The sequence below is a fragment of the Salmo salar genome, chromosome 16, assembly GCF_965601325.2.
Source record: "Salmo salar chromosome 16, fSalSal1, whole genome shotgun sequence".
NCBI lineage: Eukaryota > Metazoa > Chordata > Actinopteri > Salmoniformes > Salmonidae > Salmo > Salmo salar.
In genome coordinates, this window is record NC_138306.1 from 20,201,502 (window position 1) to 20,218,425 (window position 16,924).

The 16,924-nt window shown below is 42.3% G+C and overlaps 1 protein-coding gene across 2 annotated transcripts; it reads left to right on the forward strand.

Annotated features, from left to right (window-relative positions):
* The first annotated feature begins 215 nt into the window (after positions 1-215).
* Positions 216-7,489, forward strand: c16h15orf40 (chromosome 16 C15orf40 homolog). 2 transcript variants are annotated; one of them, XR_014380860.1, is made up of 5 exons: positions 216-551; positions 5,386-5,515; positions 5,687-5,814; positions 5,908-6,460; positions 6,617-7,489. XR_014380860.1 is itself a non-coding variant. In XM_014148291.3 (4 exons), exons 1-4 carry the CDS (start codon positions 354-356, stop codon positions 5,998-6,000), a joined length of 549 nt encoding a protein of 182 aa, XP_014003766.1. In that variant the 5' UTR covers positions 216-353; the 3' UTR covers positions 6,001-7,489. The 2 variants fall into 2 exon arrangements, 1 of the variants encoding a protein (XP_014003766.1); XM_014148291.3 differs by having other exon boundaries at positions 5,908-7,489.
* The last annotated feature ends 9,435 nt before the right edge of the window (positions 7,490-16,924 follow it).

A 16,924-nucleotide genomic window follows, 5' to 3' on the forward strand; every position in this document is an offset into this window, starting at 1 on the left:
ATTCTAAAGTATAATACATCCACAGTGAGATTTCAACAGATTTGTACTTTTTTTGTGTCAAATTAACAAATTATTGTATTTTATTGAATTTATATAACAACATTCCGACTTTGTTAAGTATTATCTAGTCCAAACATGGCATGATTCCACTATTTCAATGGGGACCTTTATTTAGAAAGCAACCCGGAAATTACACTATTGTTGCTCATCTTTATTCTGGCTAGCTTCACATAGGTCCCAGGCAGCACTCTGTGCAGTAGTTTTGTTAACATTTTCTGACCGCTGTGCCTTGACGTTACTGGAGATTAATAAAACAAATGCACTGTAGTTTGAATAGTCACTGAGATTCCTTGATGTTCACCCAAACCCGTTCTCTTCGTTTAACCCGGACAACATTACTTCAGGTGTTACATTTGAGCAACTTTATCCAAAAGCATCTGTCTCTCTACTTCTGTCGGAGACTGTCCTCATCATCACACCGGCTTGAGGGACCTTTGGCAGCAAGAAGAAATTACTCTGGAAACCATAACATGCCCAAAAAGGACAAAACGGTAGGGCTGTGCTAAAACAATGTCCGTGTAGTACAACCTCCGCCTAGTACAGTACCCTGCCCAGAATTTAGTCACTGCTACTATGCGGCTACAACCTGCGGTACTCAACCCGGCACCTTAGAGACTGCTACACTATGTGCATAGTCATTGAACACTGGACACTTTAATAATGTCTACATACTGTTTTACCCACTTCACATGTATATACTGTATTGTAAAAGCCAATTTATGCTTGATCCGAAAATGTGGTCAGAGGCTTCCTATGGAGGTTGTGACGCAATTACGGAGCCTCTGGGGCATGCAGAGGCCAAATCAAACTCTGTTCCGTTCTAAAATGTTGTAATAATGCGGAGGGCTCTGTATAGCTCCGCATTGACATGCTTGGTCGACAGTAGGTGGGGTGGTACGTGCTGTATAAACACAAATTAACTTCCTTATCAACTTCCTTCACAATAGCTCTGCTCCACTAAGCTATGAAAGCCTTGAAGTCTGCGGAGGCTGCATTGCATATGCATATGTAAAAACATGCATATGTTTTTATTGATTGCTACACTAAGGGATGGTACATTTCATGCTATCATCATGCTTTCATTTGTGTTTGGAGCTCATTATCAGTTTAGAAGTTAGAGTGTTAGCAAGGTAAATGTCCCTTACTTTGAGCCAGTGTATGTGAGGTGAGTTGAGTGGTCGGAAATCCCGCTCATTACTCGCGGAGCGGTGCACCATTCAAGTACTCAATGTTGTTTCCAACGGCTCCGCTAAAAACCGCAGCTCCAAATTCACTCCATTCATTAATATTACAATTTAACCAACACCCATCTATTTTTGTGACTACCTGGACCTACCATTTGGTTTTGAAGTATTGAAACCAAACCATATGATTTTAATGAAAAGTATTTTAATAAACAAAATTAAAAGAAGCACTCATCATTTCAAATAGGCTACATGTCTTATCAAACAGTATATACACTCTAAATAGGTCAGGAGCCAGACAGGGAGACTAATAAGGAAAATTAATTACTTGGGCCAAATTATTTCAATCATTTCAAGGCTATAGCCTACAAAGAAATACATTGTGAAGCATTTGTGAGTGTGACACACTAGGCTGACAGAGACATTAAGCAGTCAACATTTAGTTGTATTAAATCATTATAATCTATAAATTGTGCATATAGACTGACTTACTTATAATTCAATACAAATTAAATGAAAAATGCCTTATTAGGCTCAGTGTCTTTGAATTCCTTTTTGGAAACACGAGTTTGGCCAAAATCTGTGGCTTCAGGCACATGTGATGGTGCCTGGACAGCAGGCCAGCAGTGGAGAATATCCTCTCTGTGCTTGCAGAGCCACTGGGGATGCTAAACACCCTTCGGGCCACTCTTGCCAGGCTGGGCAGGGATGCGGAGTTGTAGATAGGCTTAAAGGTCGGCTAAATAACCCTGTCAAAACGGAAAACTCGAAAGAAGTAATATGCCAGGCATATTGGGCCAAAATTAATGATGGTCTATTGTATAGATAATAGAACGAAAATGAACTAAACATTTAAGAGATCAGATTATTATTATTTTTTAAATACTTTGACACACTTAGCTAGCTACCCACTTTCTTCCTTTCTGTAAAAATGTGCACATAGTAAGTACACCATCATGCTTTCAGGATACATGTATTTTCAGATTCCACAATGATTATGTAGTTGTGGACACGACACCACTGCATTCCATCTTGCTCTTGGTCCTCCTCATCTTTGTAAGTCACCTTGATTTTGCACCTGTGTGCGTTATCAGTTTCTTTATGAAAATATTTAGCGAACTCCATGACAGTAGCTAAAGCATGAGGCTATAGCAGCACACAGGTAGACGACAAATGCATGCTGGGCGGGGCATGCCCTGAGCTTGTGAAGTGAGCACTACTTGGAGTGCTCCTGGAGCGGGCGAGAAGTCCAACACTCCAGCCTTTGGCAAACTCGAAACTCGCTCAAGTTAAATTGGGCACACACTGCTCCTCACTCCAGCTTTGCTCACATACTCTGCTTGGGGCATCTAAGCCCTGAATGATGCCTGACAGGCAGTCCTGTCTCCCAGACTGTGTGCCACCCCCAAGACTACAGCCAATCACATGCAAGCAACAACGCAGCTGACTTGGCTAGTCTTATGAGTGAGCGAGCAAGCAAGCTAGCTAGTCTTGTTAGCTATCTAGCTAGCTAGCTTGTTATCTATGCTGGTTGTTAGCTTACATAACCGATGTGTATAATAGTAAGGGATACTTTTATGGAAAATAATAACATTTACAGAGTGGGTGAGCTCCATTCCTGACAGGCTGATCAGATTCAATAGCAGCCTGAGAGGTTGATACAGTGCATTCGGAAAGTATTCAGACCCCATCCCTTTTCTACATTTTGTTACATTACAGTCTTATTCTAAAATTGATTAAATATTTTTTTCCCCTCATCAATCTACGCACAATACCCCATAATAACAAAGTGAAAACAGGTATTATAAATGTTTGCAAATGTATTAAAAATAAGAAACAGAAATACCTAATTTACATACATATTCAGACCCTTTGCTATGTTTGAACAACTTGATTGGAGTACACCTATGGTAAATTCAATTGATTGGACATAATTTGGAAAGGCACACACCTGTCTATATAAGGTCTCACAGTTGACGGTACGTCAGAGCAAAAACCAAGCCTTGAGGTCGAAGGAATTATCCATAGAGCTCCGAGAAAGGATTGTGTTGAGGCACAGATCTGGGGAAGGGTACCAAAACATTTCTGTAGCATTGAAGGTCCCCAAGACCACAGTGGCCTCCATCATTCTTAAATGGAAGAAGTTTGGAACCACCAGTACTCTTCCTAGAGCTGAGCAATCGGGGGAGAAGGGCCTTGGTCAGGGAGGTGACCAAGAACCCGATTGTCACTCAGACAGAGCTCCAGAGTTCCTCTTTGGAGATGGGAGAACCTTTCAGGAGGACAATCATGTCTGCAGCACTCCACCAATCAGGCATTTATAGTAGAGTGGCCAGACAGAAGCCACTCCTCAGTAAAATGCACATGACAGCCCACTTGGAGTTTGCCAAAAGGCACCTAAAGGACTCAGAACATGAGGAACAAGATTCTCTGGTCTGATGAAACCAAGACTGAACTCGTTGGCCTGAATGCCAAACGTCACATCTGGAGGAAACCTGGCACCATCCCTACGGTGAAGCACGGTGGTTGCAGAATCATGCTGTGCGGATGTTTTTCAGTGGCAGGGACTGGGAGACTAGTCAGGATCAACGGAAAGATGAACGGAGGAAATTACAGAGAGATCCTTAATAAAAACCTGCTCCAGAGTGCTCAGGACCTCAGACTGGGGTGAAGGTTCACCTTCCAACAGGACAACGATCCTAAGCACACAGCCAAGACAACGCAGGAGTGGCTTCTGGAAAAGTCTCTGAATGTCCTTGAGTGGCTCAGTCAGATTCCGGACTTGAACCCGATCAAACAACTCTGGAGAGACATGAAAATAGCTGTGCAGCGACACTCCCCTTCCAGCCTGACAGAGCGTGAGAGGATCTGCAGAGAAGAATGGGAGAAACTCCCCAAATACAGGTGTGCCAAGCTTGTTGCGTCATACCTAAGAAGAGTTGAGGCTGTAATCGCTGCCAAAGGTGCTTCAACAAAGTACTGAGTAAAGGGTCTGAATACTTACATAAATGTAATATCAGTTTTTTTTGTATACATTTGCAAAAATGTCTAAAAACCTGTTTTTACTTGGTCATTACGGGGTATTGTATGTAGATTGATGAGGGGGGAAAAAATATTAAATCAATTTTAAAATAAGGATGTAACGTAAAAATGTGGAAAAAGTCAATGGGTCTGAATACTTTCTGAATGCACTGTAAATCAGTTCCTACCTTGTTGGCTGTTTCATAGGTTAAGCTCCTTGCAGAAAGATTAGCAAACAGTGCATTATGTAAACGATCAAGAGTTAATTCCTGGCATGCTGATTAGATTCAACAGCAGCCTCAGAGGCTGGCAAGTCAGGATGCTGCCTGGTAGGCTGTCTGCATGGAGCCTTACAAATGAAACAGCCTACAAGGCAGCATCCTGATTGAATCTGATCAGCCTGCCAGGAATAGAGCTCACCCACTCTGGTTTATTTGCATCAGCCTATAAAGCGCTGAGTGTTAATCTGCTTGCAAGGAGCTTTACCTATAAAACAGCCTAAAGCATCTAGACATCAGCCTCTGAGGCTGAAATGTAATCTGATCAGCCTGTCAGGAATGAAGCTCACCCACTGTGAGTGTAAATATTATACACAAAACATGAAGTGTCACTTATAATTACACACATATCAGTTATGTAAGCTAACAACCATCATAGATAACAAGCTAGCTTGCTAGCTAGCTAACAAGACTACCTAGCTAGCTCACAAGACTGGCCAAGTTAGCTGCGTTGTTCCTTGCATGCAATTGGCTGTAGTCTTGGGGGCAGCAAGCAGACTGGGAAACAGGGTTGTCTGTCAGGCATCGTTCAGGGCTTAAATACCCTGCGTTGTAATCAACCTGTGGCTGCTTGATGAAGTGGTTATCATGCATCTGAAGAAATTAATAGATGATTCGTGGTACTTTTATTGTTTTGTGATCTCAACAAAACAACTTTTGTTATGTAGTGATCATGAGATAAATAAGTTGTGATCTTGACATAATGAGAACTATTTTTTATTTTATTCATATGTCCTCTCTGGAGAGGTTTGGTTAAGCTAATTGAGTCAAATGAACTTTCATGCAGACCAATGGCTACTTACTACTGTACTGTACAAATGTTGTGCCTCTCTCTTCCTCAGAATAAAACTGTAGGCCTACAGAAGGCGTCAGAGAAACCTTCACCTTCTGGGCCAGTAGCTCGAAACAAGAACGGAGTGGTGACAATTTCAGTGCACGCGAAGCCTGGATCTAAACAGAACGCAATTACAGGTGCACTCTTTTTGTATGCCGAAACATTATGGCAATAGAAACTCAACTATGAGACTAATTGAGGGCTAGCCCCATATTTGTGTGCTCACATTATTTGTGTATTTTTTGTATGTAATAGATTTAACATAGCTAGGCTATGTATTTTTTTTAAAACAAAATGATCTTTCCCAGATGTGTCTATAGAGGCAGTAGGTGTCGCTATTGCCGCACCGCCAACAGATGGGGAGGCCAATGCGGAGCTTGTGCGGTATCTCTCCAAGGTGCTGGAGTTGAAGAGAAGTGAAGTCGTTTTGGACAAGGTTTGTTTATATAGCCTACTGTGTTGCCCATAACAGAACAGTTTTTTACATTTAAACTAAAATGCTGCATCATGTCCTTATGTCTCTCTGCAGGGCTCCAGATCCAGAGAGAAGATTATCAAAGTGACTGGGTCACTAACCCCGGAGCAGGTGTTGGACAGGTTAAAGCAAGAGGCTTCTGGATGACATCATGGAGGACATTGTATTCCTGGTCCTATGCACCTTTACAGTATTGGTTGATTTTCAGACATCTATGGAAAACAGCTCAGATAAAACAAGATAGTAGCTATGTGTTTGCATCAGCTGATACATACACCAATAAATACACAATATGTGACATGCCCTATATGGAAGCATTCTACAATTATTTGAAATGTATAGGGGTCTGAAATGATTCCCAAAATGTTGAAAGAACCCTTGTTTACGGAGGCCATCCTCTCTCTTTTCTCAGAAATAATTAGCTGTCTTATCATCTTTTGCACTATGATAGTTAAAACATTTTAAAAATATATGAATCACAATGAGTCTTGCCTCAGGTGTGGTTACTTATTTGATTGCTATTGATGTGTCATGTTCATACTGATAAAGTTATCTTAAGTTCCCACCTTTTCAGCCCATCTACCTTCAGCGCAAGAGATAGCTCACGGTATGTAGAAATGGCGCTGGAATGTATAGCGTCCGTTTTACGGGCTCCTGTCCAATTCTGCTATTTTGTGTGTTTTTTGCCGCTGATCTTAACTTTCTTTGTACATAATGTTTCTGCCACCGTTTCCTATGACCTAAAATATCTTCTGGACATCAGAACAGCGATCACTAACCTCGATTTGGATGAAGATTTCTACTTCAATCAGTCGGCGGCGGAGGACATACTACCCACCCCGGACCAGGCCCTAATCCTGACACTCAGAAGAGAAAGAGATATAGAGGCTGATGTGCAGGTACCCTGATGAAACTATGGCGGCGAGTTAATAAACCACCTCTACCCTCTGTTCTATTGGCGAATGTACAATCACTGGAGAACAAACTGGATGAGCTCCGTTCGAGACTATCCTATCAACAGGACATGAAGAACTGTAATATCCTATGTTTCTTGTAAACTTGGCTGAACAAGGACGTGGATAATATTCTAGCTTGTTTTTTTCTATGCATCGGCAGACATACCTCATGATAAGCTGTATACCATATTATTTACCAAGAGATTTCATCTATATTTTTCGTAGCCGTCTATTTACCACCACAAACCGATGCTGGCACTAAGACCACACTCAATGAGCTGTATAGGGCCATAAGCAAACAGGAAAATGGTCATCCAGAGGCGGCGTAAGACTGCTAAATAGTTAACCAAAATGCGGACTATCTGCATTGACCCTTTTTGCACTAACTTTTTTTGACTCATCACATACTCTGCTGCTACTGTTTACTATCTGTCAGTTTGTCTACCTCAATTACCTCTTACCCCTGCACATCCACTCTGTACTGGTACCCTTGTATATAACCAACTTATCGTTTCTCATATGTATCTATTATTACTTTTATTTTGACTTTGTTTTACTTTTCTGTTATTTCTTGTTATTTTCTTTCTCAGCGTTGTTGGGAAAGGCCCGTCAGTAAACATTTCACTGTTAGTTCACACTGTTCATGAAGCATGTGGCGAATAAAATTTGATAACATTTGATTTGATTAGTTATATCTTTTAGAAAATAGCTTAGATCCTTTTGCCAGTAAAATGTTTTCCCTGCATTCTATTTGTTGCCCCTAAAACTTACATGAATATACCAAACATTAGGAACACCTTACTAATATTGAGTTGCGCCAAGTTGGCTGGATGTCCTTTGGGTAGTGGTGGACCATTCTTGATACACACAGGAAACTGCTGCACGTGAAAAACACAGCAGTGTTGCAGTTCTAGACCAAACCAGTGCACCTACTACCATACCCTGTTCAAAGGCACTTAAATCTTTTGTCTTGCTCATTCACCCTCTGAATGGCACACATATAAAATCCTTGTCTCAATTGTCTCAAGACTTACAAATCCTTCTTTAAGCTGTCTCTTACCCTTCATCTACACTGATGGAAGTGGATGTAGCAAGTGACATCAATATGGGATCATAGCTTTTACCTGGATTCACCTGGTCAGTCTGTGTCATGGAAAGAGCAGGTGTTCTTAATGCTTTGTTTACTCAGTGTATGTTTTGTTTATTTTCTTTGACCACATGTAGGTACCAGTATTTATTTCTGTATCTTTTTTTCCCTCATTCTTTTCCCCCGTTTTATCCCCAATTTTGTGGTATCCAATTAGTAGTTACAGTTTTATCTCATCGCTGCAGCTCCCATAGGGACTCGGGAGAGGCAAAGGTCGAGAGCCGTGCGTCCTCCAAAACATAACCCAACACAATGTCCACTTAACCCAGAAGCCAGCCGCACCAATGTGTCGGAGGAAACACCGTCTACCTGGCAACCGTGTCAGAGTGCACTGCGCCCGGCCCGCCACAGGCGCCGCTAGGGGTCAAGGACGTCCCTGCCGACCAAACCCTCCCCTAACCCGGATGACGCTAGGCCAATTGTGTGCTGCCCCATGGGTCTCCGGTTCGAGGCCGGCTGCGACAGAGCCTGGACAGAATCTCTAGTGGCACAGCTGCAGTGCCTTAGACCACTGCGCCACTCGGGAGGCCCTTTATTTCTGTATCTTATTGTTGTAGTTGTGGTAAATGAAATGGAAATGGCAGTGAATTCTTAGTGACTCCATCTCCCCTGTGGTGTGACAGCGGGACAAGGCAGTCAGCCTGAAAACTACTTTTAATCAGGCTGTGGATTAATATTTGATTCACAGAAGGAATTAACCTTTATTTTGAATGTCCTTTTATTTACTTTCATGCAGCTGCTTACAAAAAACGTGACAGGATGACTGCTATATTGTTGTTTGCCCCCTTACATTTTTAAATCTGATTACATAGTCCAGATAACATGTACAGTAATCCGTTACTATGCAACCTGCTCAGCTCCAGAGGACCCAAGTAAGGGCCTCCAGCCCTGTCGGAAACCGAGCAGCTTGCCACATGCAGGCGCTCCATTCCCTGGGTCTCCCTCATCATGCTGGGCTCCACTGTGTACAACAGTTCCTCATCGATCTGCTCCCTCTCAAAGGCTTGGCAGTACTGGCCCAGGTTGAGCAGTCGCTGGCAGGAGTACACATGTGCCACACTCATGTCCGGTAGAGAGAGAAATGAATTAGAGAGCACTCTAATTAAGGAGCAGAAGAGTGGGTGCCATGAGCCGCCAGAGGAGGACTGGGAACTGGAGTTCTCCAATGAAGGGTTGGAAGTTTGTGTCTAGTGATTTGTAAATATTGCTGCTTTTCTCTGTAAAGTAGGAGGCTCGATTTTCTCCAAAGGTGTTGGCAGAGGTTGATTTCATCATCCTGCTTCTGAAGGCTCATGTCGATTGGCTTCACTCCATGTATTCATGACCAATGTTCCCTCAACATATTTGCAGCACTGAGAAAATGTCAGGTCTGCTGAGCGCAAACTTGAACGTTGTGAAAATTCTGTGCAACCTCCAGTTCTTGTTTACTGTGAACATGGAGGGTGTACCTGCTTTAAGTTATAGTTTTAACAGTGGCCATGTAGGTTAATGTGGCTATTTGATCATAATGTAGGCTTACCAGACTGTCCTACCATCAAAAACAATGGAGAAAATGCATCACATAACATTTTAACATGGAAATAGCTGTTCTATCATTCAGCATACAATAGCCTGAAAATGTTGTGTTGTTTGATGCAAGAAACCACTTTAGAAAATATAATGCATTATTATTCCCATACCATTACTACAGAGAATCACACAAATTATGCTACCCTCTGCCTATTGGCTACTTAGCTTATTCAAGCCTGTCTCAAAATACAACACTGCCACTTTAAGGGGAAAAAAAGCTCTTTACCTGACTCGCTTTTCAACAATGTCTGGAAATGTATATGTTTTGTGCTCTTGTAGGAAGCAATCCCCTATTGCTGACTCCTTTTTTAAGGAGGGAGGCCAGGTACGTATTGCGGAGTGCAAGTGCGTATTGCACAAGAGACAGAGGCTATAAGTTAGAAGCTTACGCATAACCCATCGTTCTTTAGCTAAATATAGGCTAATACTGCATTTAATTTATTACCTGAAAGACGTAGGCTAGGACAGTGTCAAGAAAAAGTATGTGAACCCTTTGGAAATACCTGGATTTCATAAAATTTGATCCGATCTTCATCTAGGTCTATCTAGACCTTTAAACAGGTCAACATTCACAAGGCCGCTGGGCCAGACGGATTACCAGGACGTGTGCTCCGGGCATGTGCTGACCAACTGGCAGGTGTCTTCACTGACATTTTCAACATGTCCCTGATTGAGTCTGTAATACCAACATGCTTCAAGCAGACCACCATTGTCTCTGTGCCTAAGAGCACTAAGGTAACCTGCCTAAATGACTACAGACCCGTAGCACTTGTCCAGATGGGTGGGGGCAGTGTGCAGTGCAATAGAGATTGCGTCATCTGTGGATCTGTTGGGTGGTATGCAAATTGGAGTGGGTCCAGTGTGTCTTGGATGATGGTGGTGATGTGAGCCATGACCAGCCTTTCAAAGCATTTCATGGCTATGGATGTGAGTGCTACGGGGCTATAGTCATTTAGGCAGGTTACCTTGGCGTTCGAGGACTATGGTGGTCTGCTTGAAACAAGTTGGTATTACAAACCGGGTCAGGGATAGGTTGAACATTTCAGTGAAGAAATGTTCTAGCTGGTCAGTACGTCCCCTGGTATTCCGTCTAGCCCTACGGCCTTGCTAATGTTAACCTGTTTAAAGGTCTTACTCACATCGAGAGATAGATCACACAGTCGTCCGGAACAGCTGGTGTTCTCATGCATGGTTCAGTGTTGCTTGCCTCGACATGAGCATAGAAGGCATTTAGCTCATCGTCTGGGTTTCCCTTTGGAATCCTTGATAGTTTACAAGCATGTCAACAGTTTCATTAAGATGAGGTGAGGTCAACTTTGTAGCAAACTCTATAGCAAACTAAATGTAACATTAAAGCACAGCCAAAAAGTAATTAGGAGACAAACATTTAATGAGTGTCTTAACTGATAAGAGACCTTGTTTTGATCAATGGAGGAAGTCAATGGGATTGATTTAGGTTGTACGGAGGTGAATTGCTATTTCTGTTCCTGGGGATGAATTGAGATTGATTGGGTCAGTTGGTGTTATTTAAGTCCTCTCATCTGGCAGTGACATTAGTCCTCCTCAATCACTACTGCTTGATTCAGAATAGGTAAGGCAAGAATTTTCTGTGAGATTTTCCTGGTAATCTGGCTCATTTTCTAAACTTTTTTCAACACAGAGGAGATTAAGGATGGAAGCTGTTGGAGGATGGTGTGTGTTGGGGAAATGGGGGTGGAGGGATAGGGTGTGAGCACAGTGAGTTTTGAAGACGGGCTACGTAGGCAGCGCTAAACAGACCTCAAAAGGAGACAAGCGGGAACCAAATTGTGGCCAATAGCCAGGCGGAAATTGGCAGAGGAACAAGGGGAGGATTTTAAACCCTTTTACTTGCCCCTCTTTTGATGGATATTTATAGCAGGTTTCACAGCACTGAATAGTGCAAAACCCATTTTTATTGTGCCCTGGGCACACAGAACTGGAAAATAAGATTTGGCTTTCATCCTTGATGCGCTTGGTTGAGACGAGATTACATGATGCTGAATCCTAACTTTAAATAACTTTTTTAACACAAACTGTCAATATCAATGCATGATTTTACCAGTTTAAGTTATGTACTTATGACTCAAGTTGATAATCTGCCTTATGCAAGGATGAAAAATACATCAAACACTATATATCCTAATCATAGTACATTGTACAACTTTTTTACCCCGCTTTCTCCCCAATTTCATGGTATCCAATTGGTAGTTACAGTCTTGTCTCATCACTGCAACTCCCGTAGAGACTCGGGAGAGGCGAAGGTCGGGAGCCGTGTCTCCTCTGAAACCAACCTTGACACAATGCCCACTTAACCCGGAAGCCAGCTGCACCAATGTGTCGGAGGAAACACCATGCACCTGGCGACCTGTGTCAGCGTGCACTGTACCCAGCCCGCCACAGGAGTCACTCGAGCGATGGGACAAGGACATCCCTGCCGGCCAAACCCTCCCCTAAGCCGGTCGACGCTGGGCCAACTGTGCGCCACCCCATGGGTCTCCCGGTCGCAGCCAGCTGCGACAGAGATCATAGTACATTGTTGAACAGTCCAATATCTATATCACTGCAGTTCTACCTGCTACCAGTGGTGCTTGTGTTATTGAATACCTAAAAATAAAGTATAAAATAGGTTACTTTAACTGTGTAATAACCATTTTACCATGTCATATCATATTCTTAGTGATTACCTGGTATTCACTATACAATATAGTTCCACCAAAGTTTCAATAGAGTGCAGAAGGGTATTGTGGTTTGTGTCTGCTATCATTTCAGATATGGTCTGATAACCCCCCCCCCCCCTCCCCCTATCTCAATCTCTACTGATTGGCCTGGTGCACCCCTTTCAAATCCACATCACTTAACCAGACCCATAACCTGCCAGTGGACACCAGGGTACGCTCTTCATCACAGCCCATGAAAAAAAGGGATGTAGCATGAAATGGGGCCTTTTATCTGTGAGCTTGAAGACCGTCATATAGACGCGTCTGGAAAAATAAAAACCACAAAGAGACCAGAGGAAAGAGTCACCCATACTGGCCTTCTAACACCACTTCTATCTGATCTCTCATCCATGGATTGACCAAGTCCAAATTTGTTAAGCTTCAGAGGTAAGTCAGCAGTGGGATAGAAGGTGGTATAGCTACTAGTCTGTTGTCTTCCATCTTCTCAAGTAGTAGGAGACACATTTTTCTGAGTGATTGTCTCTAGATGGTTGACTGAAGTGTGCTGATGTCACCCTAGCTTCCCATTATGTTATGTTTGCTGAGTGTAATATGTTTACCTAGCCTTATTTTCAGGGGTCATTGAATTCTAGAGGGTTTACAATAGGTCTTCTTACTGAATCATTTCAGGGACTAAATCATTTTGTGGCCTGACCGATGCCACAACTCCTGAACTATCTTGTCTTCATGGCAGATATCACATTTTCATTGTGTAACCGATGTGAAATGGCTAGCTAGTTAGCGGTGTGCGCACTACTAGTGTTTCAATCGGTGACGTCACTCACTCTGAGACCTTGAAGTAGTTGTTCCCCTTGCTCTGCAAGGGCCGCGGCTTTTGTGGAGCGATGGGTAACGATGCTTCGAGGGTGACTGTTGTCTGTGTGCAGAGGGTCCCTGGTTCGAGCCCAGGTAGGGGCGAGGAGAGGGACGGAAGCTATACTGTTACAATTGCAAATGCCTCGAATCCCAGAATGTTGATACCATAAAGGCTGAAACAATCGGAGCATTTTAAAGTCAATGAAAGGCTGTCCTTTTTGGTCAATGAGCTGGAGTGAGCTGGCTGGAGCCCATGTGGAGAGCTGACTTGACTTCTGCAATCGAAAGCGCCTGCAACAATTATACCTCTATCTGTGTGGCGTGTGCTCCTGCCAAGCAGATTTGAATGAACTCCTTGTGTGCCGCTTAAAGTGTGCTTCCCATTTGGCTCAGCTTAATAGCTTTTTCCGGGTTGGAAATTGAAAACCAAACTAACCCAGGCTGATGTGTATTTGTATGGATATTTTGTGATTGGCCTAGCACACTGCTCTCGCTGCCAAGAGGACACACTCTCTTGACCTCCATTTTGGTAAAGTTATGAGATGACAATCACATCTAGCTTTTAGAATTTCAATGCAAAACAGAATTTGCGTCAACATAATAATATGAACATATGTTGCAGACCTTATTCACTTCAACATACTGTATTATGTTAAACATGACATGACTAAACATAATCCAACACCCATAATCCAACACTTTTGTGACAAGGACTATGGATTTACAGGACTAAGAAGAAAAACTCATGTAAATAACAGTATTTATTCAATGACTGATTTGGGGGGCTTTAGCAAAAGCGGTGTCACTCTGCACAATTAACATAGCAACAGGAGTTTGCTCCTATTATGTACCTGCCGAGTCTGACACACACAAACACGGTTTGTTTACAAGGCCCTGTTAACTTGACAGATTTTGAAATACATGGCAGCAGTGACTTTCTGACACCCAAAATGATTAATAGATTAACCTCTTTTGTACATAATATATTATGAAATATTATTCACATTAGTCATGTAATAAACTAAACAAACTTTAATTTAATGCAGAAAAATATATGTAGGTGTACAACAGTATATAGGCTATTCCACTAGAAAAAGGCATATGGTTTATCTAAACTGAAAACATGACGTCTTATCTTTGCACTGTTCCTCTGTGGATAGAAGCGCGTTACAAACAAATATCTATTAGCAAGCTAATCTCAGAGCTTCAGGGAGAGGGGATCATCATCTCATAAAGAGATGCATACACAAAGAAGCCAGTGAGAAAATGTTTTAAACTCTAAGGGGTGGTTTCCCACACACAGATTAAGCCTAGTCTTGGACTAAGAAACACTTTCAATTGAGAACATCAATTGAACAAGTGTCTAAGTGTAGGACTATGCTTAATCTGTGTCCGGGAAACCGGCCTTAAATGCCGAAGTTCCAAATTACTTACAAAATGTAGTCCAATGAATACATAACTGACTGTTCATGGTAGGCTATTCATTGAAGAAACTCTGAGAATACATTATATATACAAAATGGACACCCCTTCAAATTAGTGATTCGGCTATTTCAGCCACACACGTTGCTGATAGGTGTATAAAATAGAGCACACAGCCATACAATCTCCATAGACAAACATTGGCAGTAGAATAGCATTACTGAAGTGCCCAGTGACTTTCAACGTGGCACCGTCATAGGATGCCACCTTTCCAACAAGTCAGTTTGTGAAATTTCTGCCCCGGTCAACTGTTAGTGCTGTTATTGTGAAGTGGAAACGTCTAGGAGCAACAATGGCTCAGCCACGAAATGGCAGGCCACACAAGCTCACAGAATGGGACCGGCGAGTGCTGAAGTGCGTAGCACGTAAAAATCATCTGTTCTCAGTTGCAACACTAGTGAGTTCCAAACTGCCTCTGGAAGCAATCTCAGCACAATAACTGTTCGTCAGGAGCTTCATGAAATGGGTTTCCATGGCCGAGCAGCCACACAAAAGCCTAAGATTACCATGCACAATGCCAAGCGTCGGCTGGAGTGGTGTAAAGCTCATCGCCATTGGACTCCGGAGCAGTGGAAACACGTTCTCTGGAGTGAGGAATCACACTTCACCTGGTAGTCTGACGGACCAATCTGGGTTTGGAGGATACCAGGAGAACGCTACCTGCCCCAATGCATAGTGCCAACTGTAAAGTTTAGTGGAGGAGGAATAATGGTCTGGGGCTGTTTTTCATGGTTCGGGCTAGGCCCCTTAGTTTCAGTGAAGGAAAATCTTAATGCTACATCCTAGACGATTCTGTGCTTCCAACCTTGCGGTAACAGTTTGGGGAAGCCCTTTTCCTGTTTCAGCATGACAATGGCCCCGTGCACAAAGTGAAGTCCATACAGAAATGCATTGTCGAGATCGGTGTGGAAAAACTTGACTGGCCTGCACAGAACCCTGACCTCAACCCCATCAAACACCTTTGGGATGAATTGGAACGCCAACTGTGAACCAGGCCTAATCTCCCAACATCAGTGCCCGACCTCACTAATGCTCTTTTGGCTGAATGGAAGCAAGTCCCCACAGCAATGTTCCAACATTTAGTGGAAAGCCTTCCTAGAAGAGTGGAGGCTGTTAAAGCAGCAAACGGGGGACTCCATATTAATGCCCATGATTTTGGAATGAGATGTTAGACAAGTAGGTGTCCACATACTTTTGATCATCTAGTGTATAACCAACTTTCCAGAACATTTTAACAAATTAATTCAGTTTTGTTTATTCCAATAAAAATGATCAGATAATATATTCAAATATTAAACTGCCCATGTCTGTATTCTATGCACTAGCAAAGACCAATAGAGCAAATATGATTCTGTAGGGCACTTGCTGGATATGGGCTTCCTACCTACGTAGGTTAATTAGATCAAGGCAGAGCAATTCAATATCAAAAGTGAATACAATCACCGAAGAGCAAACAAAAGGATGGAAAACTGCAGGGATTGGTCATTTGAATTTAATATCCCAAAGAGGAAATATAATTTAGGGCGCTTGGTTTGTGAAGCACTTTTCCCGATCAGGACCATGGTGAGCTTCATGCTGTTGACGTCTATAATGTGTGCTGCTGAAACGAGCGACTCTGAAATGGAAGTGGATTTGGAAACAATTAACAATCACGACTTCTATACACAAAAACCGAATCTACCGAACGAAAAACGTCTTGTAAATCTAGCTATATTGTTTCTCTAAATGATGCATATGCTGATGTCGCCAGGCAGTTTTTGGCATTTACATTCTTCAGGACTACCTCGATAAATAGTGGCCTAAATTATTCTACATACAAAATGAAAAGCACACTGTTCCAGAGACCATAATTGGTGTAATTTACCTTTCCTCAAAATGTGAAATATATCGTTTAAAGGACTATTACGTAAACTACACAATGAAAGACAGACCAGTCAGAGCTTGAATTCCTGTAATAGGTTGTGCATTTTATACTGTTTCGACAGCTTGTAGCTAGCTCTACATGAAGTTCTAGAAAAACTGCAGACCAAAATAATTAATCCATGGGAAAATACATTTGGCCAAGGTACCACGGTAGGATTCAGTCTTTCTCTTCAGTTTAAATGCAATGTACTATTTTTGGTAAATGACCAACAATTACAAAATGCAGAATGACAACATGAATACTTTATTATGGTAAAGTGTTCTGTAACTAGGCTATTGTAAAGTCTACTCAAATATGTCGTTGGATTATTTCATAAATGCTTACTGCTTTACATGATAATATTGGAACCTACATTATCTTCATTGTTTTAATGTGGCGCTGTCTGCTGATGGTCAGTTTTTTTTGGGGGGGGGGCGGCAGGTCGCCTTGTGGTTAGAGC